The sequence below is a fragment of the Mustela nigripes genome, chromosome 2, assembly GCF_022355385.1.
Source record: "Mustela nigripes isolate SB6536 chromosome 2, MUSNIG.SB6536, whole genome shotgun sequence".
NCBI classification, from domain to species: Eukaryota; Metazoa; Chordata; class Mammalia; order Carnivora; family Mustelidae; genus Mustela; species Mustela nigripes.
In genome coordinates, this window is record NC_081558.1 from 60917960 (window position 1) to 60941387 (window position 23428).

General features: G+C 42.0%; 2 protein-coding genes across 5 annotated transcripts in view; both read right to left on the reverse strand.

The window, feature by feature from the left end:
• Positions 1–998: 998 nt before the first annotated feature.
• LOC132011641 (cytosolic 10-formyltetrahydrofolate dehydrogenase-like) overlaps positions 999–23428 on the reverse strand; it is a 123503-nt gene continuing 101073 nt past the window's right edge. For 2 of the 4 annotated variants that reach the window (XR_009402422.1, XR_009402426.1), the window contains 3 exons: positions 9200–9285; positions 7138–7232; positions 6889–7050 (listed from right to left, as the gene is read on the reverse strand). The gene's annotated coding sequence lies outside the window, so the exon portion shown is untranslated. Of the gene's footprint in view, positions 1246–6888; positions 7051–7137; positions 7233–9199; positions 9286–23428 lie in introns of those variants that run through there. The other 2 variants (XR_009402423.1, XR_009402424.1) reach the window with 2 other exon arrangements.
• Positions 19791–20212, reverse strand: LOC132009921 (phosphatidylinositol N-acetylglucosaminyltransferase subunit Y-like). The gene is made up of 2 exons (XM_059387938.1): positions 20176–20212; positions 19791–19960 (listed from the first exon to the last, which is right to left on the reverse strand). The coding sequence occupies exons 1-2, from the start codon at positions 20210–20212 to the stop codon at positions 19791–19793; spliced, it is 207 nt and encodes a 68-aa protein (XP_059243921.1).

The window sequence follows — 23428 nt, forward strand, 5'->3', positions numbered from 1 at the left end:
AAAAAAAATGCCCATCGCACCAAATGGCATGCAGTAATATGGTAATATTACCTCTGTAATGGAAGCTGGCTACTCTGGGTTATTGTCCCACAACAAACTAAAAATCTAGTTTTTGATACTGTAAATCTAAAGTGCACAGTACATGTAGATAGCACACAGGTGACCGAGAACAGACTATCTTTAACAACCTTTACTGTAGCTTTTATCTGAAGTTCCCAGTGGCCCTCTTCTTCTCCCCTCGACTCCAAGTTTGGCTTCTGGGCAAGAGCGGCCTCGTTAGAGAAAGGTCTGCATCTGCCATGTTCCATGGTAGCATGGAGCCAGCCACCTCACTCTCTCACAAGGCTCCGGGAAGGAAATTGTCCCCCTGGGCATTCTCAGCACCACCAGTCACCTGCTGTCTCTCTCTGTCTCTCTCTCTCTCTCAGCCTCTCTCTCTTCAGCAACTCTGCCTCAGTCACTGCCTTAGGCACATTTCTCAGAGAGGTTGAAGAGTACAACACAACTGTTGCAAGATTTCCTTCCCATAAAAAAGATCCCCACCCATTAAAATTGTTCCAAGTTCAGGGTAACCCTTGATTTTGGGGTTGTGAGTTTGAGCCCCAGGTTGGGTATAGAGATTGCTTAAAAATAAAATCTTTAAAAATAATAATAAAATAAAAAAGTTTTGAGGTCAATGCCCGGTGAGGCCAGTGATGAGTGAACTTTCATTCAAAGCAAACATGGCCAGGTCAGCTTTGATTTCCGGGAGGGAGTTACATAGACAGTCACTTATAAAGGGCTTTATGAGGAGAAATATTCAGTTTTTCCCACAGATATCCCACAATAATTATCTCATGAGCCTAAAACCTCCCCATTACCTGAAGAGAGAGAAGAGCTGGAAGCATCACAAAACATACCTTGAAATAATTTACCCATAAAGAGAATTTCACGTGATATTTGAAGTAAAGAGAAGGGCGATGTCTTTCCACGTTATAAAAAGAAATCCCAGAATGAAATTCTGCCCTTGGTCAAGCGAATATACCAAATATTTGTCATAAGCAGCTGCTACTTACAGGGAGAATCCTCCATCCCTTCCCAGTGAAATAACAACGTATATGTAAGTCCCTGCTTTTGTCTGCTGAGGCCTGTCCTTCTCCTTCTGTGGCATGTCCTCTCTCACACAGTGCTGCCCAGACCTTCATGGCGACAGTGACAAATGCAGTGACTATCCAGCTTCAGGGTTGTCTTACAAGTTTTGGAAATCTTGTTTGGAAAGGAAAAAAAAAAAAAAAAAAGGTTTGATATGCACATAGGCGCATTCATGGCTTCATCATGTTAACCTCACCTCTGTGTTCTCAGTCCAGCCAAGCTGACCAGGTGCTGTGGGTCACTCCGGATCTCAGGTAGCATTCTGTATGTGAAAGTCATGGTTTCCAGCTGTGCATGAAGCCCTGGTGAGCCACCACAAGCCCCTAGGGGTGCTATGGAGGGTGTAAAATCTCAAGAAGCATAAACCAAAATACCAGTCTTTTGTCCTATGCTCCGTGGGCCAGTAGCTTCAGATAGTTTGCTGTTTTAGCAGCAGATTGTACTACATTCCTTTAGTTGATGTCATTATCTTTAGAAAGGTTACTCTTTAAACATTAGCTTGTTAAAAAGCAAGCATCACAGGAAAACCATGAGCATGGTGGGGTCAAAATCAGATTCCAAAATCTGAGAAGTTGTGCAGTGCCCAACAGGTATACATGTCCCATTACTAAGTAATCATGGCCATCTAACAATAAAAAATACTATTCCTTTCAGTTTATGTATGTTTTTCAAATCACCACTAAGTTGTTAGAACATAAATCTTTAAGTTATTTGGGCCTGGCTACTTTGTAAGAGGAGCCCCTAGGTATTTCTTTTGGCCTATTGGTGCTACGAAAAAAATCACAGAAACACTAAGGTTCCTTGAATCGGGAATCATTGGTATAAAACTTATAAAAATGACAGAATTGTCTCACAAGAACATTAAATCTTCACTTTCAGTAGGAAATAATTTATTGTCTGTGAAACTCTTGAAGCCAACTCTCCAGATCCTTATGTTTCCTCAGAGAACAGTATGAAAAATGTGACAACATGAATTTTCTAAACCCTTGATCCAGATACCCTCTGCCCCGGGGTTGACAACAGTAGGAATTCGAGAGAGATCCTCTGAATATCCTGGGCTCTCTGGGGAGGGCAGTGCATCAGGAACCACTGATTGGCTCCCTCATACCTCTTCCAGCTTTCCTCCCCAGTCACCGTACCCCTCTCATATTGGAGCCATCACGTGCTTAGCTTCTAAAGAAAACTGGCACAGCCCAGCCTTCCCACCAGTGGTGGCCAATGACGTGGAGACAGAGGCTTTGAGGGCCTTTGGGAGAGTCTTTAAGGGGGCTCACTTGGCCAGGAGGCAACCTTTCTCCCTGCCTCTTCCCTCACCCCCTGCCTATAACAGGGAATGGTGGCCATCTTTACAACCAGGAGAATAAGAACTAAGGCAGGCAGAGCACAAAGAAGAGGACCCTAGGACATCGACAGTCTCTGAGCTGCAAGGCTCTGGAAGTCACTTTATAAGAGTGAAAAATAGGCCCCTTTGTTAATGAAGTTGCTGTTACTTTAAGTCTCTGTAACCAGCAGTCACACCATTTTTTTAAGTGATTCAAGGAGCACCTGGATGGCTCAGTGGGTTAAGCATCTGTCCTTGACTCAGGTCATGATCCAGAGGTTGGAAGATCTGGGATGGAGCCCCATACTGGGCTCCTTGCTCAGTGGGGAACCTACTTCTCCTTCTCTCTCTGCCACCCCCCTGCTTGTGCACTCGCTTTCTCTTTCTGTGTCAAATAAAGCAATAAAATGTTTTGGGTTGTTTTTTTTTTAAGGTGATTCAAGCTTGCCTCCGTGAGGAATGGAGAAGAGGCAACACAGATGCAACTGATTCTTCCTTGTAATACAATACCCAGGTCATAAAACTTGAATACACCAACTATTAAATCCAATGTATCTCATCCAAACTCTGTGATCTATTTCAGTGGACAGAGTAAACGATGAACATGTTAGCAATCACAACTATGTTAAATATGCTTCTGAAGTGATTTTCATATATAACACATCAACATATATTACATACATATTCATATAGATTGGTGAGGAGAACCAAGGGAAAAGAAATGTAGAAAATATTAAATTTCTTTACAATCTGCAGCCCATTGACAAATACTCGAGACAGGCAGAGGGTGACATTCCTCAAGGAACTCACAACGGTCTTAATGTTAATGCTATGCTAGAGGCAGAAAGCAATCTTAGCTGGACAATAACCAGGCCTCCGGGATCCTGTAAGTCTTCTTTGACATGTGAAAATCCTTTTGGAAATTTCTTTTATCTCCACTCCTCCCCAGTTTAAAAGTATATAATCAAGCTCCTCACAATCCCCAGGGCTGGTTTTTCTGCTCAGAGGTCCTGTTTCCAAGCTTTAATAAAAACACCTTTTGCACTGAAAACATCTCAGGAATTGTTGACCGTTCTCTCCAGGCCCACATCACATCCGGTGCTGTCACTGGTCCTCCCACACCCCCCACCAAAAACAATAGAAATATGCTGAGAGAGCAGCAAGGTCCACTCCAAAAATAAGTCGGTGTTTTGAGAAGCCTACATCCTGAGATTGCCCTTCAACATGGACACCCACAGAACGTGCAATTTACAGATCACTCCATGAAAATGACTTTTTGTTTAGATCGAATGACTATCCTTTTAAAGGTTTATTTATTTGTTTATTTTAGAGAGAGAGAGCATGAGCAGGAGGGGTGAGAGGGAGAGAGAATCTCAAGAAGACTCTGCACTGAGCTTGGAGCCCAACTGGGGCTTAATCCCTTGATCCTGAGATCAGGACCTGAGCTGAAACCAAGAATCTGAAGAGCCAACCACCTGGGCCACTCAGGTGCCCCCAAATGACTGTCCTTTTAAATTTGCTGATTTCTCATTCAAAGTTTAATGCTCAGATTTTAGAGATGTTGGAGCCTTCACAAAACTACATTGTAAATCAAATTAAGTGTCTCTACTCACTTTTGTAAATGAATTGTTTAAAATTTTGGTTGTGGGGCACCTAGGTGGCTCAGTCATTAAGCATCTGCCTTTGGCTCAGGTCATGATCCCAGGGTCCTGGGATCGAGCCCTGCACTGGGCTCCCTGCTCTACGGGAGGCCTACTTCTCCCTCTCCAGTTGCCCCTGCTTGTGTTCCCTCTCTTGCTGTCTCTCTCTCTGTCAAATAAATAAATAAAATCTTTTAAAAAAATAAAATTTTGGTTGTGTTTTGTTCAAAATCAATCTTTAATCAAAATATTCAATGAACGGAGCACCAAGCGACTTGAGTTTTTGAAGCTTTAGCAAATCACAATTATCATTAAACCTGAGGAACTTGTTAATCAGTTCCCACCCTGCCCTAACACCTCTCTGTTGAGATTCCCTGTCTCCAGAGTCCCCAGTGGATGCAGCCACACTTGGCCACACCACTTTCCTGCTCTGTGACAGGCCAGCCCAGTCTCCCATCCCCTACTCTCCTAAGTGCACAAGCTTTCTGGAAATGTCTCCCCAGTATTAGAATTCTTGTCCCTGGGTCTGCTTCAGGGGGATCCCAACCTAAGGACAGACCACAGAACGGTCTTCCTGTGAGCCTTGCCCTTTTTCCCTTCGTATGATGTGGAGCTTCATCAAACCTGGGGAACTTGTCTGCCTTGTATGGGAAGGATTTCCCCACCTAGATCAACAGAGCCCAAGGTCATCCTGAACCTATGTGATGTGTGTGTACATAATTTTTAAGATTTTATTTTTATTTTAAGTAATCTCTACACCCAAGGTGGGGCTCAAACTCACAACCCAGGGATCAAGGGTTGCATGCTCTACCAACTGAACCAGTCAAGACTCCCATCCTGAACCTTAAGCATGATTTAGCCAGGTGTTTGCTTCCATTTGCTGCTAAAGCAGATATAACCAGTTGCTGCTCTAACTTGTCCATTAACAGGTGCTAAGACTGGGGACATCCCCATATGAGGCATTACTCATCATTTAGTTTTACTTTGTTGTTAGCTTCAAGAAATACTCTTAAAAAAAAAAAATGAACAGGGGTGCTTGAGTGGCTCAGTCAGTTAAGCATCTGACTCTTGATTTCAGTTCAGGTCATGATCTCAAGGTCATGAGATAGAGCCCTGCATTGGACTCTGCACTGGGCTTGGAGCCTTCATTAGATTCTGTCTCTGCCCCACCCCCACACTTCTCCCTCTCTAAAAAATAAAATAAATAAAAATAAAGGTTTAAGATAATCTGAACAGATTATGCATATAGTATAACATTCTCTTTTATTGCTGAAGGAAAACTACTTCATGCTTGAACATTTGGAGATTACAGATAGACAAATATCCAACCATAGTGATAAAGCAATTAAGTAAAGCCGTGAAGTCCACACTTGGGAGGATATAGACTTGGTCTCATGGAACCAGTGATTGGAAGAAAGAAATACTGCAAGGCAGGGCACTCAGGCATGCAAATAAGGAACTTGGGGCATCTCTCAACAGTAGCAGCGTCTTTGTTAGTCACACAAAGTGTGATTTTACATTCCAGTGACAAATGTCCTCAGTCTCTGTAGAGATTTGAGCATGGTGGTTTGCAATTATAGTTATTTTATAACATGGGATTCTGAACTCATGAATAATTAACATTTTGAATATTGCTTAATAGCAGTGATTGGTTTAAAAACAAAAACAAGGCCAAACCCAAGATCCAGAAAATACTTTGGTTGAACACAGAATCTTTATTTCAGGAAACATACAGGGAAAGCTGTATTGTATGTTATTTTCACTTAAATATTGGATATTAATCTGATCTTATTTTTTTCTCAGTAGATTTTAGTGAATTACATGGCTCAGCTTGATAACTTGATAGTTTTTATTATGAAGAATTTTAAATATACACAAAAGTAGAGGGGAGTTCTGTGGTTTTTGTTTTTTGGGTTTTTTTTTTTTAACCTATTTCCAATAAGAACATTTTCTTTTCTTGTTTCATTTACTCCATTTTTATCTCCCCCCGCCCATACACATTATTTTGGTGGAGGGAGTGGTGGAGGATCAGAAGTTTAAAAATCAAATCCCAGGCATCAAATTACTCTTAGCACAAATCAGCACTATATGGATTCACTGCATGGAGCTCTAACAAAGCAAGACTTCTTAAGAGTGACCATAATGTTATTCTCATACCTAACAATTTAGCAATAATTCCAGAGTTAATGTGATAATTTACCAGGGATTGTTGGTGGTACTTAACAAGTAATTCAAATTGGCACTACAGGAAAGCTCTCAGCTGGTAGTTTATTTGCTATTGCGAAAATACAAATGGCCACAGGATTTTGCTTCTGTTTCAAATTCACCTGCTAATCTTTTCTGCATTTTCACTGAATTTTAGAAAAAAAAGTTGGAGCTGCTCCTCCTCTATCTAGAAATGTTTAAGGACAGAGTACATAAAAACAAAGTGTCTCCTACACCAATATTTTTTGAAGTTTATTTACTTTTTAAATAACCTCTGCACCCATCATGGGGCTTGAATTCATAACCCAGAGATCAAGATTCACATGCTCTTCTGAGACAGTCTGGTGCCCCTCTTATCCCAGTCTTAAGTAAAATGTGTGTGCTTTGTTTTGTTAATTCTGAATGGTGTTAGGATTGTGCACGACTTGGAGAATGTGTTTATGCTTTATTTATTGAGGTCAAGAGTAAGAGGACCCCAAGGGTAGTTGAGGCTTCAGGAATAAAACGATGACTTGATTTTCAAGCAGTGTCCATTTTACTCATGTGTATTATGGAGTAAAATAACAAGAGATTTTAAACAAAAACAAGAGCTTTTAAAAAAAAAAAAGATTTTATTTATTTGAGAGAGAGAGAGCATGAGTGGGGGTGGGGAGAAAGGTTGCTGTGGGGGGAGGTGCAGGTGGAGAGACAGAAGCAGACTCCCTGCTGAACAGGAAGCCTGAGGACTCTATCCCAGAAGCTCTGGATCATAACCTGAGTGGAAAGGAGGTCATGAGTGGAAAGTCTAACAAACTGAGCCACCCCAGGGTTATCCCAAGACAATAACTTTAAAAAAAATACCCTTCTTCCTTATTTGGATTCATTTTCCCAGACACCTTTAGATTGGAGTTGAGACTTGTCTCTTCCTCTTCCTCTAAAGGGGAGGGGTTTCTTTGCTGGAGAAAATTGTAAAAAACACTGACTTAAAGGATAAAGAAAACATGACCCATTGTATTGAGGATATTTTTCTTAGCCAATGCATTTCAAGTGTTTTCAAGTGAAAAAACAGGCTTTAATTATACAATTTATATTCCATCATGCAAAGCTCAGGGCAAAATCCTAACTGGTGCATTTGGTCATACCAGAACTAAAGTCGTCATTATGTTGACCAAAATAAATAATTATAAAATCCAACAGTCCAGAGATTAGTAGGCTGTCTAAAATACATTTACCTTTAGCTGCATTTAATACGTAATTTAATGATTTTTGGGGGGGGGGGTGCAATGAGTCCCAGCTTTCAAATATTTCAGAAATGACCATTTCTGTTTGTTGTTCACAATAGCTGATTGGTAAGAATTAGCAGTTATCCACAGCTAGATCAATGGACAGAATGTCCAACATAGTGGTCAGAGAGCATGGAAAGGGTACAAGTAAATTCTGAGACATTTAGGAAAATTGTTTTTTCCGTTGCTTCTTTTCTAGCTTCTATTCTTGCTAAGATCTGTACCCCCACTTCACTATATACATAGAAGGTACACATGCCTGAACCCCTCACATACACCATACATAATGCATGTAATCTATGTCTTCCTTGTAAGGGACAAGAAATTAATGTATCTAGAAAAAACAACATCTAAAGAAGGACTAGGTGAGTATGACCAGATAAAGCTTTTATTTATTTATTTATTTATTTATTTATTTATTTATTTATTTATTCCAGACCACCAGAGCTAGACATCTGGACACCAAGGCCCCTTGGCTCCAAGGAATAACACCGCGCCCTTGTCTTTGTTCCAATCAGTTCCTCGATGCCTGAGAGGGCACATATATCAGACCACCATCCTCAGTAAAATCTCCAGACTCTGAACAAAGTCAAGACTCTGTATCTCATCTCTCTCTCTCTCTCTCAATATATGCGTGTATATATATATAATACAATATATAATATATATAATTTGTATATATATGTATAATTGAGAGATACAAGATATATATCTATTTATATATACATATATGTATATACATACACAACATTCATATATACATATGTATATGTGTATGTATATACATGTATATATGTATATATACATACATGTATATACGTTAGCCAGCAGAAGGTGGAAGCAAAATTTACTGAAGGTGTATTTTACTGAAGATATATATATATCTATATATATATAGATATTTTACATATACATACACATACATATATCTGTATGTATACATATACACATAAATATATCTATATATACGATCGCTATATATCTATATATATGTTATATATATGATATATCTATATAGATAGGTACCTATCTATATATATCTGTATGTATATTTATACATATACATATCTATATAGAGATATATATCTATATAAATATATACGATAGATATATTGTACATATAACATACATATAGATATATAGCGATCGTATATTATAGATATATATCTATATAGATAGGTACCTATATATCTATCTATATAATATACGATCGCTATATATCTATATGTATGTTATATGTACAATATATCTATATAGATATATATATTCTATATAGATACATATATGTATATATACATACAGATATATACATAGATAATAGATATATATCTTCATATATATCCGTATATAGATATATATTTATATATTATATTTATATGAGGATATATATCTAATATTATATTATATATTATATATTATATTTTATATTATATTATATTATATATAATTATATAAAATTATATAATAATAAATGAATATATTATGTAATATATTTATATAATATATAGATATAAGTATCTTCAGTAAAATATACCTTCAATAAACTTTGCTTCTGCCTTCTGCTGGCTCACGTTTGATTTCCATCCTACATGAAGCCATGAAGTCAAGGACCCTCTTGATTGATCCTGCTGGACACCCACCTTGGGTCCTCAGACTGCACTGCCAGTATTGGTATGTTACAGTTTTCAAAGCTGAGCATTCAACCACTCCTTCCATTTTTTATTTCCTGCAAGATAGAGTGCAAGTTATAATGCCTTTCTTTATAAACATCTTATGGTATTTAAGATTTTCTTTTGACTTTTTTTTTTAAAGAATTTTATTTATTTGACAGAGAGAGATCACAAGTAGGCAGAGAGGCAGGCAGAGAGAGAGGAGGAAGCAGGCTCCCCGATGAGCAGAGAGCCCAATGTGGGGCTCGATCCCAGGACCCTGGGATCATGACCCGAGCTGAAGGCAGAGGCTTGAACCCACTGAGCCACCCAGGTGCCCCTCTTTGATTTTTTTGAAGAGAGTTTATTTATTTGAGAGAGAGCGAACACGAGCAAGGTGATGGGGCAGAAGGAGAGAAACAGACTCACAGCTGAGTCTGCTTTTGTTCCCCACATCAAAAGCAATAAATAAATAAATAAATAAATAAATAAATAAATAAATTTCCTTACTACTTACAGCCCGACAAGTCCTTGAAACAGAGTGACCTTCCTCTAGGAACTCAGCTGCCTCGGTGTTGACACTTTCCAAAGGCCAAGAGGCAATCTTAGCCTGACCCCCCTCCCCAAAATCCTGTGTCTACTTTAACATATAAAAATTCCAGGGTACCTGAGTGGCTCAGTCGGTTAAGTGGCTGCCTTTGGTTCAGGTCATGAATCCTGGGTTCTGTGATTGAGTCCCACATTGGGCTCCCTGCTCAGTGGAGAGCCTGCTTCTTCCTCTCCCTCTGCCTGCTGCTCTGTCTACTTGCACTATCTCTGTGTCAAATAAATAAAAGCTTTTTAAACAATTAACATATAAAAATTCCTTTGGCAACTTCCTTTTTCTCTACCCCCCAAGATACACGTTAGCAATCATCCTCCAAGCATATGGCCCACTGATAGACATCTAAAGGGTCTCATGACTGAGATTTTACTAAACAGTAATAAATGACCTTTTCCTAACAATAGCTAGACTCCTCAGAATCTTGGAAACTTTGTTTCCAAAACACCTGGGAGGCCTGTGCTGTCCCTAATACCCTCCAACCTTGAAAGTATATATTCACTCACTCCCCACAACCCCAGTACAGCTCTTTCTGTCCACAGGTCCTGTCCCTAGGAGTTTTTTTATATTATTTTTCTTCAGTGTTCCAAGATTCATTGTTTATGCACCACATCCAGTTTCCCATGCAATACGTGCCTTCCTTAATACCCACCACCAGGCCACCAGGCTCAACCAACTCCCTACCTCCCTCCCCTCAAACAAACCCCCAGTTTGTTTCTCAGAGTCCACAGTCTCTCATGGTTTGCTCCCCCTCTGATTTCCCCAACTCATTTGTCCACTCTTTCTCCCAAGGTCCTCCGTGTTATTCCTTATACTCCACAAATAAGTGAATATGATAATTGACTCTCTCTGCTTGACTTATTTCACTCAGTATAATCTCCCCCAGTCCCATCATGCTGATACAAAACTTGGGTATTCATCCTTTCTTTCTTTCTTTTTTTTTTTTTTTTTAAAGATTTTGTCAGAGAGAGAGAAAGCACACGAGCAGGCAGAGAGGCAGGCAGAGGAGGAGAGAGAGACAGAGAGAGAGGCAGGCTCCCCACCGAGCAAGGAGCCCGACATGGGACTCGATCCCAGGACCCTGGGATCATGACCTGAGCCGAAGGCAGCAGCCTAACCCACTGAGCCACCCAGGCATCCCGGGTATTCATCCTTTCTGATGGAGGCATAATACTCCATAGTATATATGGACCATATCTTCTTTATCCATTCATCTGGTGAAGGGCATCTTGGCTCTTTGCACAGTTTGGCAACTGTCCCCCCATGATTTAATAAAACCACCCTATTGCACCAAAGATGTCTCAAGAATTCTTTCTTGGCCATCAGCTCTGAAGCCCATCATTTTCCTACCTCAGCTTTCTGTGACTATTGGAGAAAACTGGTTACAAAGCACAACTAAGCTATGGAAAACTATGATTTTTAGGATGGATTCATGCTTCCTTAGGCAGACATTCAAGTTACTTGCAGGGTCTGATAATATACTAACTTGAAAATAAAGAGTTCCGGGTATTATATCTAGAGAGAAAGCTAGGAGCTAACTGGGATTGGAAGTTTTCCCACAGATAGGATTCTGTAGAATAAATAATTGGGCACAGATAATTGAGAGATTGCAGATCACATAAAGATTTTTCAGGGGCATCTTTGAACCAAATATCTATTACAGTTTTTTTCTTTTTGAGTTATTGGCATACGGTATTTCATTGTTACTGAAACATATTTTGTGTAGGGTTTGGGGGGTAGTTTTGAATTTCTTTTATTTTTTAAGTAATCTCTATACCCAAAATGGGGCTCAAACCCCCAGATCAAAAGTTGCATGCTTCACTGACCGAACCAGCTAGGGACCCAAAACATGAAACATACTTTGAACTAAAAAATCAAAAATATATTCTCCTTCCTTTCCTCCAAGGGAAATTGTGAAAGCCACCATATATAACACAAAACAAAAAGCTGCAGAGGGAGAGGGAATAGCACTTTGAAGTCCTAGAAGGGAGAGATGAGCTCAGTGTGACTGGAGGGTAAGATGTTCATAAGAGACTAGAGAAATAGGCCAGGAGACGTGAGCAGAGAAAAACAATGACATTTTCTCTTGGTTACATGGAGAGTTTAGTCCCTAAGCTGAGCAAAGGTAGTTTGTTTTTTGAAATTAGTGATTTCTGGCCATCAGTGCCCCAGCAACCAGAACAGATGTTGGGTGCCATGATCTGTTGGGGATCAGAGTGGGGGTTTGCACAGAGTTTCTGCATCCTCTCTGGGACAGTCACACTCCCAGAACAATGATGTGTTCATCAACCCATAAGTACTTTACTTATTTTTTTTTAGGTCATCTCTGTACCCAACGTAGGGCTTGAATTTGCAAACCCAAGATCAAGAGTCGCATGCTCTATGGACTGAGGCAGGAGGTGCCCCAACCCAAAAGCCCTTTAAAGGCTGCTTTCTTTTTTTTTTTTTTTTAAATCAAGGTTTCACTGTTCAGGCATGATTGATTTAATCACCATCACTGGTGATTGAACAAAATCTCTGGTCTCTCTGGCCTCCCTGGAGGTCACAGGGTTGGGATTTGGGGTTGGCCTGAAAGCTCTGGTCCTCTAATCATCTGGTTGGTTTTGGGGTGAACAGCTGCCACCCTGAAGCTATTTAGGGGCTCCCACCTTGAGTCATCTTAATAGCACACAAGGCCCTCTTCTTCTTGCTTAAGAAATTGCAAGGGCTTTAGGAGCTCTGTGCCAGGAACTAGGGGCAAAAACCAAATGCATTTTTTATTATACTGCAGAAGAAGAGTAGGAAAATTCTGGTTACCTCATTTACCCAGGTAAATATAGATAGACACCTCTTCTGGTGCAGTGCACTTCTAGACATATCTAATGGAGAGAAGAGAAATAAAACCAAGGTACAGACTCCAGAGTGGAGGACCCACATCTCACTCAGAATGGGCTCCAAGGGTCAAAGCAATCCTGCCCAGGGCCCCCTGGGGACGGATTCCTACACAGACACTTGAGAAGTTTCTCTAGCTTGTGTTGACACCTATGGTGAAATTCTGTATTTAACTATCTTTGACAAGACCTACATTTGAAAATGCATTTGGTGGGGGTGCCTGGGTGGCTCAGTCAGTTAAGCTGTTCAGCCTCTACCTTTGGCTCAGGTAATGATCCTGGGGTCCTGGGACTGAGTCTGGCATTGGGCTCCCTGCTCAGCAGGGATCCTGCTCTCCCTCTCCTTCTCCTTTTTTCCCTCCCACCACTGCTTGTTCTTTCTCTCTCTCTGTCAAATAAATATTTTTAAAAATTTTTTAAATGCATTTGGCATCCCGAATTTGTTAATTCATGTTATAAATAACTGAAATGCAATTTCATCAAACCCTGCTCAATCATATTAGGAGTGCTTTTCTGGTTTCTATTTTATTATATTGCTCACAATCTATTCCATTTCTTTATAAAGATGCTAGGTGGGCTCTTTCATTAAAAGAAGGATTAAGAGTTTACTTCTTAAGGTTTGGACATCACTTTCTTACATATATTGATAGAAAAGTGGAAAAAAATCTATTGGTGTTTCTATCATAATCAGGGAATTTGGCTGAGTTTTTAAGTTTTCTTTATGATGTACAAAGTGACAATCCTCCTTGTTGAAATCTGAAAGCCTTTTCCTTCTATCTTAAAATTATTTTATAAGATGTAGTCTTTCAGCTCTCTGATACTGGGATATAGAAGATAGGACTTATCAAGGAACGGTGGGAAATATTTGGAACAATCCTGTGACTTCTGTAAGGCGATAGAGGGAAAGACCATGAGAAAGAAGAACAAAGGATCATGGACAGCCCAGTTTCTACCCCGAGACCTTACTCCTTTTGTTCTGTATCACTAGCCTTCCTGCCAATATTGTATTGAGTGCTCCTTCCAATCACAGATTTCCTTTTACTGGGTGACAAAGGATCCTGCAGGAATTCTGCTCATCGAAGTCCCCCAAAACCACCTTCCCTTGTTCTAATCAGTGCCTTTGGGATATCCCAATACACACCATGAAAAATGCCTTTCTGTAACCAAAACCTATAGGCAAAAAATCTATCCTACCAGATGTCATGATAAGCTATAAAGCTTTAGTAATTAGAAGAATGTAGCAGTGGCTCAGGGACAGACTCCTAGAGCTTGGGGAAGAATAGAGAGACTAGAATCAGACCTTGCACAGATGGGCCCCGGATTTTTGAGAGGCAGCAGTTCTGAGCAGGGAAGAAAGGATGAGAGATGATATTTTCAAGAGAAAATGTCAAGGGTTGTGGCTCTATTCATGGGATTTTATATATGATTATGAAACCATTTGACATCGTTTGGTGAAGCTAGAGTTTAAAACCACAGTGGAGAAATTTGGCACACCAGGATCTATCAGAAATGTTCAAAGCACCCTTATGAATAATGGCCAGAACATGAACAACTCAAATGGCCAGTTGCTATGGTCTGCATGTTTGTGTCTCTCCAGAATTCAGATGTTGAAATCCTCACCCTTAAACATGATGGTATTAGGAGGTGGGGCCTATGGGAGGTGATTAGGCCATGAGGATGGAGCACTGAGGAATGGAATTAGTGCCCGTATGAAATAGATGTCACAGAACTCCCTAGCCCTTCCACCCTGACTCATAAGAGGAACCTTGCCTGGCCAGGCTGCCATCCTGATCTCTTAACCTCCAGTCTCCAGAGCTGAAAACAATACATTTCTGTTGTTCATAAACCACCAGGCTATAATGTTTCATTGTACCAGGACATGTCATGCAGGAGGATGGCAACTGTTGATGAGAAGCACAAAAATAACATAGAGGAAATAAAACAGATCCCAATAAGCATAGAAAATATGCTAGGATTCCATGTACCAGAACCTCAAAAACAAATGGACCCAATTCGAAAATGGGCAAAGGACTAAAGAAACAGTTCTCTGAAAGAAGGTATACAAATGGTCAATAGGCATACAGTTATCAGGGAAATGCACATCGACACCACAATTAAAAGGCAGATAATAGCACACAATAGAACTCTGAATTCTAGAGGGACCCAAACATACATTTGTGAGGATGTAAAAGGATTGGAACCCTCATACACTGCTGGTGGGGATATATGATGGTGCAGCCACTTTGGAAAACAGTCAGTAGTTCCTTAAGGTGTGATCCAGCAATTCCACTCCTAGCAGTATATGCAAGAGAAATGAAAACCTATGGCCACACAAACACTTGTACACAAATGTTCATAATAGCATTATTTATGATGGCCCCAAAATAGAAACAGTCCAAATGTCCATCACTTATCAACAGATTTTTTAAAATGTGATATATCCATAAACTGGTGTGTTATTCAACAAAAAAAGAAAGTATGAATATATGCTACAGTATGGACAAACCTTGGAAACCTTATGTTGTGAGGACAAAACCAGTCATAAAGTGCCATATGTTATAGGATTTCATTTATATGAAATGTCTAGGATAGAAATATCTGTGGAGACTGGAAGCACATTAGCAGTTGCCTATGGTTGGAAAAAGAGATGGAGGGGGGGAATAAGTTATAGCTGCTGATAGGCATGGGTTTCTTTTCAGGACAAGGAAAATGTTCTAGAATTGATTATGAAGATAGTTGCACAAATCCTTGGGCATATTAAAAATCACGGATATTGTGCACTCTAAATGGCTAATTTTATAGCATGTGAATTAGATCTTAATAAAGTTGATTTGAAAAAAAAACAAACAGGGAAACTGAACAATGTATGAATCAAAGGGGCATATTTTGGGGTAAAATGATAAATATAACCAAGGTATTACAAGAGTAGGAACTCTGTGACCTCAGGAGAAAGGAAATATCAAAGGACAGTTCACATGGTATTCTTTTAGGAAAGCACCTGTTGTGGTGTCTAGGTGGATCAGGTGGTTGAGTGTCCAACTCCTCATCTTGGCTCAGGTCTTGATCTCACCATTGTGAGTTCGAGCCCTGTAATGAGCTCTGCACTGAGTATGGAGCCTACTTAAAAAACAAAACAACCCCCCCCAAAAAAACAAAACAAAACAAACAAAAAAGAAAATGTCTCCCTATATGTAGTGGGATGAGAGCAAATAAGATAGCTAAAAAAATAACTCTACCCCTCCCGGGAAGATAGAACCACCTGTCTCCCCTCCTGCTTCCTTCAGCTGTGAACCACAGAGTAGGCTGGCCATGCAATGTGGAGTGCGGGGCGGCCTCACCTCATCCCAGGGCACTGGCACACTGCCCACACACCTACACCTGCACACACTGCTCCCTTCCTTTTGCACAAACCAAGGGCCTGGCCAGAGCTGGAGCTGAGAACCCCGTTGTTTTCAGAATCCCAACCACCCCTCCTCAGTGTCATGGGGCCAACTCCTCAGCCTCCAGTCTCTACACCCAGGTTTTCCTCTCCACATTTAAAAACACCCTTCTTGAGAATGACAGTATCCTTTGGGACTCCTGAGTAGGCACCTGCCTCTCCCCTCAGACCCTTGGCCTGCCTCTCATGGCAGCACCCTAGGCTCTCTGCATGATTCCAGGTTCTCAAAACAATGTATTTTGTGGAGATGGTTAGGACATTTCACATTTCCCAGAATTCCTTTATTTCACACGCTGCCTGGTACTGTACTCTTCTGCAACAAACATTCTGATATTGGGGGCAAAACAACCAGGGCCAGAAAGGGTTATCCTTGCACCCTTGGATGGTTGGGAATAAGCTAGGATGTCCCAGAGGAGATGGGCTTGTGGGGAGGAGGGTAGGAATTAAAGGAGTTAGGGGAGAGGGTTCAGGAGGGAGCACATGGCAGATATGGGAGGGATAGTAGGGGAGGGAATCACAAGTTCCTTGCTTGCTGTGCTTACCCCAAGAGCGACCCTTGGGACACAGTTGGGTTGGAAAAGCTTTGATTTGCCCTCTCCCTACCAACACTCAGGGCTCCAGCTCTCCTCTTAGCCTAGGGGTGCTTTTGCCTAAGGTCAGAGCCCTTTCCCCATGGCCTTGAGCACTAAAACAAATGTCAGGAAGTCAGTGCCATCTATCTCTTCCAGACTCCACCATTCCTCTCTTGGACTTGGGGCTCTGGCTCTATAAGAACTCCTGTTCCCTAACCCATGGGACTAAACACCCTTCCTCTGCCTGCCACACCCACCAAACCTCTCAAGAGCAGCACTGTACAATGGACCCAGCAAAGGAGGAGAACAGGAAATCTCAGCTGTCCTGGGCACAGTGCAGTGGGTAGTAGGAAGGGGCTCTCTTTCCTGGAAAAGCCTTTCTGAGCCCCCAAGTGAGCATTCTGGCGCCTGTCAGCCCATGTGCTCTCTCCAGAAGCCCTCTGGGCAGCACTGTGAGCTTGGTCTTGGGGAAGGCAATGCATCTCTTTCGCCTCCACTCCCATTAGAGGTCTCCACCTGGGATCCTGCCAAGCCCACATTTGGGATACTTGGTCCCCTCAGCTAAATTGAAGCCCTCTCCCCCTTTCTTCTGCTAAACACACTGGCTTCACCAGGGCAGCCGCACCAACACATACACACACACACATGCACACTTACTACACATGCACACATGCACGCACATACACTCCCTCCAAGGCCTGTAGATGAGCAGATAGCCACCAGAGGACAGTAGTTCCCTCTTCTTTCTCTTCTTGGGCTAGAGTACAAAATTCTCAGCCTTTTGCAGTGGTGAGTGGGGGCTCCAGCGTAGACAGAGGGATGGTCCTCAAGGAGACCCAAATCCCACTGCAAGGACTGGACTGCACAGGATGGTATTGGTGCCAACTTCTGGACTCAGTTTAAATTCCAGGAAGTAAAAATGGGCTTTAAGGAAGCCGACCCTTAGTTGCTAAAAGTATCATTGTCAGAATGACATCTTTGTCAGACATCATTGTCAGAGTGATTTGAATCATTCTGAAAACTTCAATAAATTTTAAAAGCACAATATTAGGGGCGCCTGGGTGGCTTAGTCATTAAGCATCTGCCTTCAGCTCAGGTCATCATCCCAGGGTACTGGGATGGAGCCCTACATCAGGCTTCCTGAGCAGGAAGCCTGCTTCTTCCTCTCCCACTCCCCCCTTCTTGCATTCCTTCTCTCACTGTCTCTCACTCTCTGTCAAATAAATAAATAAAATCTTTAAAAAATAAAAATAAAATAAAAGGCAATATTTATGCAAGCCAAGTAAATCTAAAGAGAGCTGAAAGGCCCCAAAGCTGCCTGCCTCCCTGTGAGCCCAGCCTTGGCCCGCTTGAGAGCCTGACCATCTGGGCCTGGGGGCTGCACAGGTGGCCTGGAGAGGTGGCTACCCAGGGAGGGTATTTGGAGGAAGTAGGGTCTTCATACAGAACCAAGGACAAAAGAGGAAATGTCGGCCACAGGGCCCAAAGGGTGAGACACTCCTCGAGTCTTACCTCAGCTTCTGACCCCTATATGAGGTCCATCTGACACCCCATCCACCCTCCCAGGAGGCAGCAGCCTGAAACAGAGCCTGGCCCCTAGCAGCAGTTTCCAGGTGACTCATGGGACCCTCCCTGTTTAAGGTCCTCAGAAACAGCAGGGCTATGGGAAGGCCTGAAAGGCAGCAGAGAGGATCCAAGTACAGGTGGGACCATAAGTCAGTGAGGTGTGGTGGTGATGTATGTCCCTATGTCCCACTCATGTCCCCAGAGTGAGGCCAAGGCAGAGGGAAAGGAAGTAGAGAAGATAGTTTTTAAATTTTTTTTTTAATCAAGGTTTCACTATTCAGGCATGATTGATTTAATCACCCATCTTTGGTGATTGAACACAATCTTTGGTCCACCTGGAGATAAAAATACCCGGCTGCAGCAGTGTATTTTCTAAACAATGGAATAAAGAGGCTGATGCCTTTTTTTCATCATTGGTACTTTTACCACTTTAAATTTTTTTTAGAGGGGGCATCGGGAAGGGGAGAGGGAGAGAAAGAGAATCTCAAGCAGGCTCCATGCTCAGTGCAGAGCCCCACTCTGGGCCTAATCTCACGACCCTGAGATCTTGAGCCAAAATCAAGAGATAGATGCTCGAACAACCGCACCACCCAGGTCCCCCTCATCACAGGTACTTTAAAACAAATTACTTGTTTACTTCCCATTGTGCTGCTTTTAGTTATACCCTAACTGTGCATTTGCCTCTTTTCTTTGCTGAAAACCAAAGTTCAAATCCTCTTTGGTATCATGACCAACCCCAGTGCCCCAAGTCCTGCTCAGGGTAACTCCTTCTGGGGTGTGTCTCCAGGCCCATACACACACACACACACACACACACACACACATACATACATATATATTTTTATATATATTTTAATATAAATTATATATATTTCCTATATATGCAATATATTATCATATATATTATATACATATTCCCTTTTAAATGGAAAAGTGTCATCTTGCTTTACTATTACTAATGTAAACATTTGATGTCAAAGAAATGAAGGTAATTTTACAAACCCAGAATGTTTGGAAGTATGTGAAATTTCCATTTTATTGTTATATTCGAGCACACTAGCTCAAATGCATTTCTCCACAACTATTCCAACATAACTCGTTTGGAATTATTTCAGTCATCCTTAACATGTGACTCTGCCAAATACTTTGAATCTAAAATAAAAGTATAAAATTTCATTTATTAACTTTTAGATGAATGAGGTAAAGAAAGTCATCAGGGGATGGTTGGGACTGTTAATTTCCATCAAGAAATTGTGTTGAAATATTTCCTCTGGTACAGTAGTTATAAATTAGAATTTTCAATAAACAAGAGCAGAACAAAAGTACAATAAAAGAAACTTCTGCAGGTTAAGCCTTCCATAGTCCCAAACCTCCGAGAAAAGCAAGGCAAAGCATCTTTCCTGCAAATTAAGTGAGTTTCCAGTATTTCCATGCAGTTGACCTTTCAGAGATAGATAGGACATATCATTCTCACACACACACACACACACACACACACACACACACACACACACATATCTTGGTTCTGCTTGTATTAATTATGTCTGAAGCGTTTAATACCCATCCAAGTCCAAAGGTGGAAGAACTGAGAAACTGGTACGCTAATAGGCAGACTGTGAAAGCACAGGCTGGTTGAGCAGGTGCAGCCCAATGGGAAGTTTTCTTCCATGAAGGCTGAGAATAGTCCTGCTAGAGAGGCCAATGAGAATGAGGCAAGTTGGGGCACCTGGGTGGCTCTGTGGGTTAAGCCTCTGCCTTTGACTGGGGCCCTGGTCTCAGGGTCCTGGGATGGAGCCCCATATCCAGCTCTCTGCTCAGCAGGGAGCCTCTTCCCCCTTCCCCTCTGCCCACCTCTCTACCTCTGTGATCTTTCTTTGTGTGTGTGTATCAAATAAATAAAGTTTTTTAAAAAAATAAAAGAGTAAGGAAAGTCAATGTAGGAAGAGACAGAAACATTCTTCTCCCCCACTTACTATCTGCCACTATTTTAAAAAGGTAAGTCATGGGGCACCTTGGTGGCTCAGTCCTTAAGCGTCCACCTTCAGGTGAGGTCATGATTCTGGGATCCTGGGATCCATCCCGGTGTCAGGCTCCCTGGTCAGTGGAGAGCCTGCTTCTCCCTCTGCCCCTCACACTGCTCATGCTCTCTCTCTATCTCAAAACCTTTTTAAAAAAATTTTAGTTGTGTGTGTTGTTTTTAACTATGATCTGGTGTTTCTCTATTTCTTCTTGCTTCTCATTTTGATGCGTCATCCTAGCTGCCTATGGTATATTAGGGGATCCTGCCAATATTTGGGTAGGCTATTGCCAGTTCTTCACGAACCAATTTGCCAATGCTTCATATCTGAGCGGCTTCTTGGGAGAGCAGGCACACCAGGATCTCAAGCAGCGCCTGGTGGAAGGGGCAGGGCAGGTACCAAGTCCTCTTGCTCTTGTTTGCAAACATCCATGACCCTGACGTGCGAAGGCAACTAGGGATGCCTCTGAACCGCAGCACATGTGGACCCATGTGGACCCCACAACGCTGAGGGGAACCAACATCGTGCTCTGCTCAGCATGATCCAGCAGGCTTCAAGCACCCAGCGGGGTGCCTGTGGCCAGCCCCACCACCTCGGCCCATCCCTATATATAAATTCCTTTATAAGAGGGATTATTTTTCATAGGAAGTGTGGACATGAATATATTTGTGCATGCTTGCTTGTTCGCCCGTGTTTTTAGACTCTATTCAGACATATAGGTATGTGAATTCCTTGTAACTGGTGTATGTCCTGTTTCATCACCTGCACAGATCATCTTTGATTTTGCCTTCCCCTGTGGATGGACATTTAGGATGTGCCGAAAGTTCCTCTGTTATAAGCAATGCAGCAATAATGCTAGTCCCTAGTGCCGTGCCCAGCTAGAGGGGCACAGGGCAGCAATCCATTACAGTGGGGAGGAGTCTATCCATGCCTTTGTGTAGAATTTCTACTGAATGGTGATAATTAGCAGAAGACATGCTTTTAGTCAGTAACTGCTTTTAAATTCTGCCCAATGCACCCCTTACGGCCTTCAGGGCTGGACTGCTCCCTCCCTCCACCATGGTTTCGTGGTAGATACTGAAAAGTGGAATTATATTTCAGTTTTCATGAGTACTGCCCACTGTTTATTCCAAACTTCATTCCAAAGTTGATTTTTTTCCATCAGCTTTTAAAATACCTTTATGTTTGATTTTCTTCATCTTCTCCCACCCTGGCCGCCTCAGCCTCCTGCGAACTTTCTCTCCCTTTATCTGGACATTGGATCGACTGTCCACGAATTTCTGAGCCCAGCTTTCTGATATCATCCACTAGTTCCAGTATATGTTGGTGAATCCAGTCTATACTGACCCCCATGTCCTCTCCCTGTGAATCCTGGATGGGCCCAGGAGATCTCTGCTTATAAACAAAACATTCCAAAATTGAACCTTGCATCCCCCTCCTGTTACTGATGCTTCCCCGTCTTAGTTAGGGGCAAGGGCAACTCAGTCACCTTCACCCTTGGTCCACTGTCTTCACAGACCTGCTCCCACCATCCTGCCTAGTCTGTGACTTAGGGTTTTTTTTTTTTTCTGATGACAGGATTGTTTAATATTTTTATGGTTTCCTAGTTATTATTTTAAATTCAATTAATTAACGTATAGTGTGTTATTAGTTTCAGAGATAGAGTTCAGTGACTTATATAATACCCAGTGCTCATTACATCATGTCCCCTTCCTTACTGCCCATCGTCCCATTAATCCATCCCTCTACCCTCCACCCCTCCAGCAACCCTCAGTTTGCTTCCTAGGGAAGAGTCTCTTGGGACATTTGGGTGTCTCAATTGGTTAATCATCTGCCCTACGCTCAGGTCATGATCCCAGGGTCATGGGATTGAGCCCCATGTAGGGCTGCCCCTCTCTCTCTAATATAAATTAATAAAATCTTTTTTAAAAATCTCTTATGGGGGCGCCTGGGTGTCTCAGTAGGTTAAAGCCTCTGCCTTCAGCTCAGGTCATGATCCCAGGGTCCTGGGATCCAGTCCCGCACTGGGCTCTCTGCTGAGCAGAGAGCCTGCTTCCTCCTCTCTCTCTGCCTGCCTCTCTACTTGTGATCTCTGTCTGTCAAATAAATAAATAAAATCTTTTTTAAAAATCTCTTATGGTTTGTCTCCCTGACTTGTTTTATTCTTCCCTCCCTTTCCCCATGATCCTCTGTTTTGTCTTTTAAATTTAACTTACAAGATCATATGATAATTGTCTTTCTTTGACTGATATATGTCATTTAGCACAATACCCTCTAGTTCCATCTACATCATTGCAAATGGCAAGATTTCATTTTTTGATGGCTGAGTAGTGTTCCATTGTATGTATGTGTATGTGTGTATATTTTATATATATATATATATATATATATATATATAATATAATATAAATGTAAAGAAAATTGTCCAGTTTCATTCTTCTGCATGTGGCTGTCGAATTTTCCCAATACCATTTGTTGAAGACACTATCTTTTTTTCCATTGGATATTCTTTCCTGCTTTGTGTGACTTAGGTTCTTGTTTGTAGCTTTAAAAACAAGTCCATAGTTCTCACCTGAAAGGCCATTTTCTAGCTTAGGCCAACTTCTCTCTTACCTAGGTCACCCACAAAATCTCCAACCAGCTTCCTGCCCCAGGCTTGCCTGAGAACTTCATCCATTGTCTTCCCTGTTCCCAGGACTTCTACACCACACATCTGACTGCACTGTTCAACCCTCTCCATTTCAGCGTGGAGGCCTCCTGATCTCCCTTCCACTCTCCTACCTAGCATTGCCCTCTCCCCTGTCCTTCCCCCCTGTTCTAAGCTCCAGCTGCATAATAGAAAAGCAGAGAGGTCGTCCCCCAATTACGACTTCTCCAGGCACCCTCCTCCCCTCAGCCTACAATACCCTGAAGACCCTCTTTGTCAGCTCCTCCTCATCCTTCTTTCCCCTCAAACACAGCGTCTTCTAGGGAGCCCTCCCAGCCCCACCCCATCCAGAGAGTAGGTTAAGATTGGAATGTAGGGTCGTTGAGGTCTGTTGGAGGCTGACCAGGGGTCACCACAGGTTGGCTGGGAGCCGTTGGGCACTGGCTGGGGGCTGTTGGGGATTGGCTGGAGGCCTTTGGGGGGCTGACTGGCAACTGGTGGGGATTG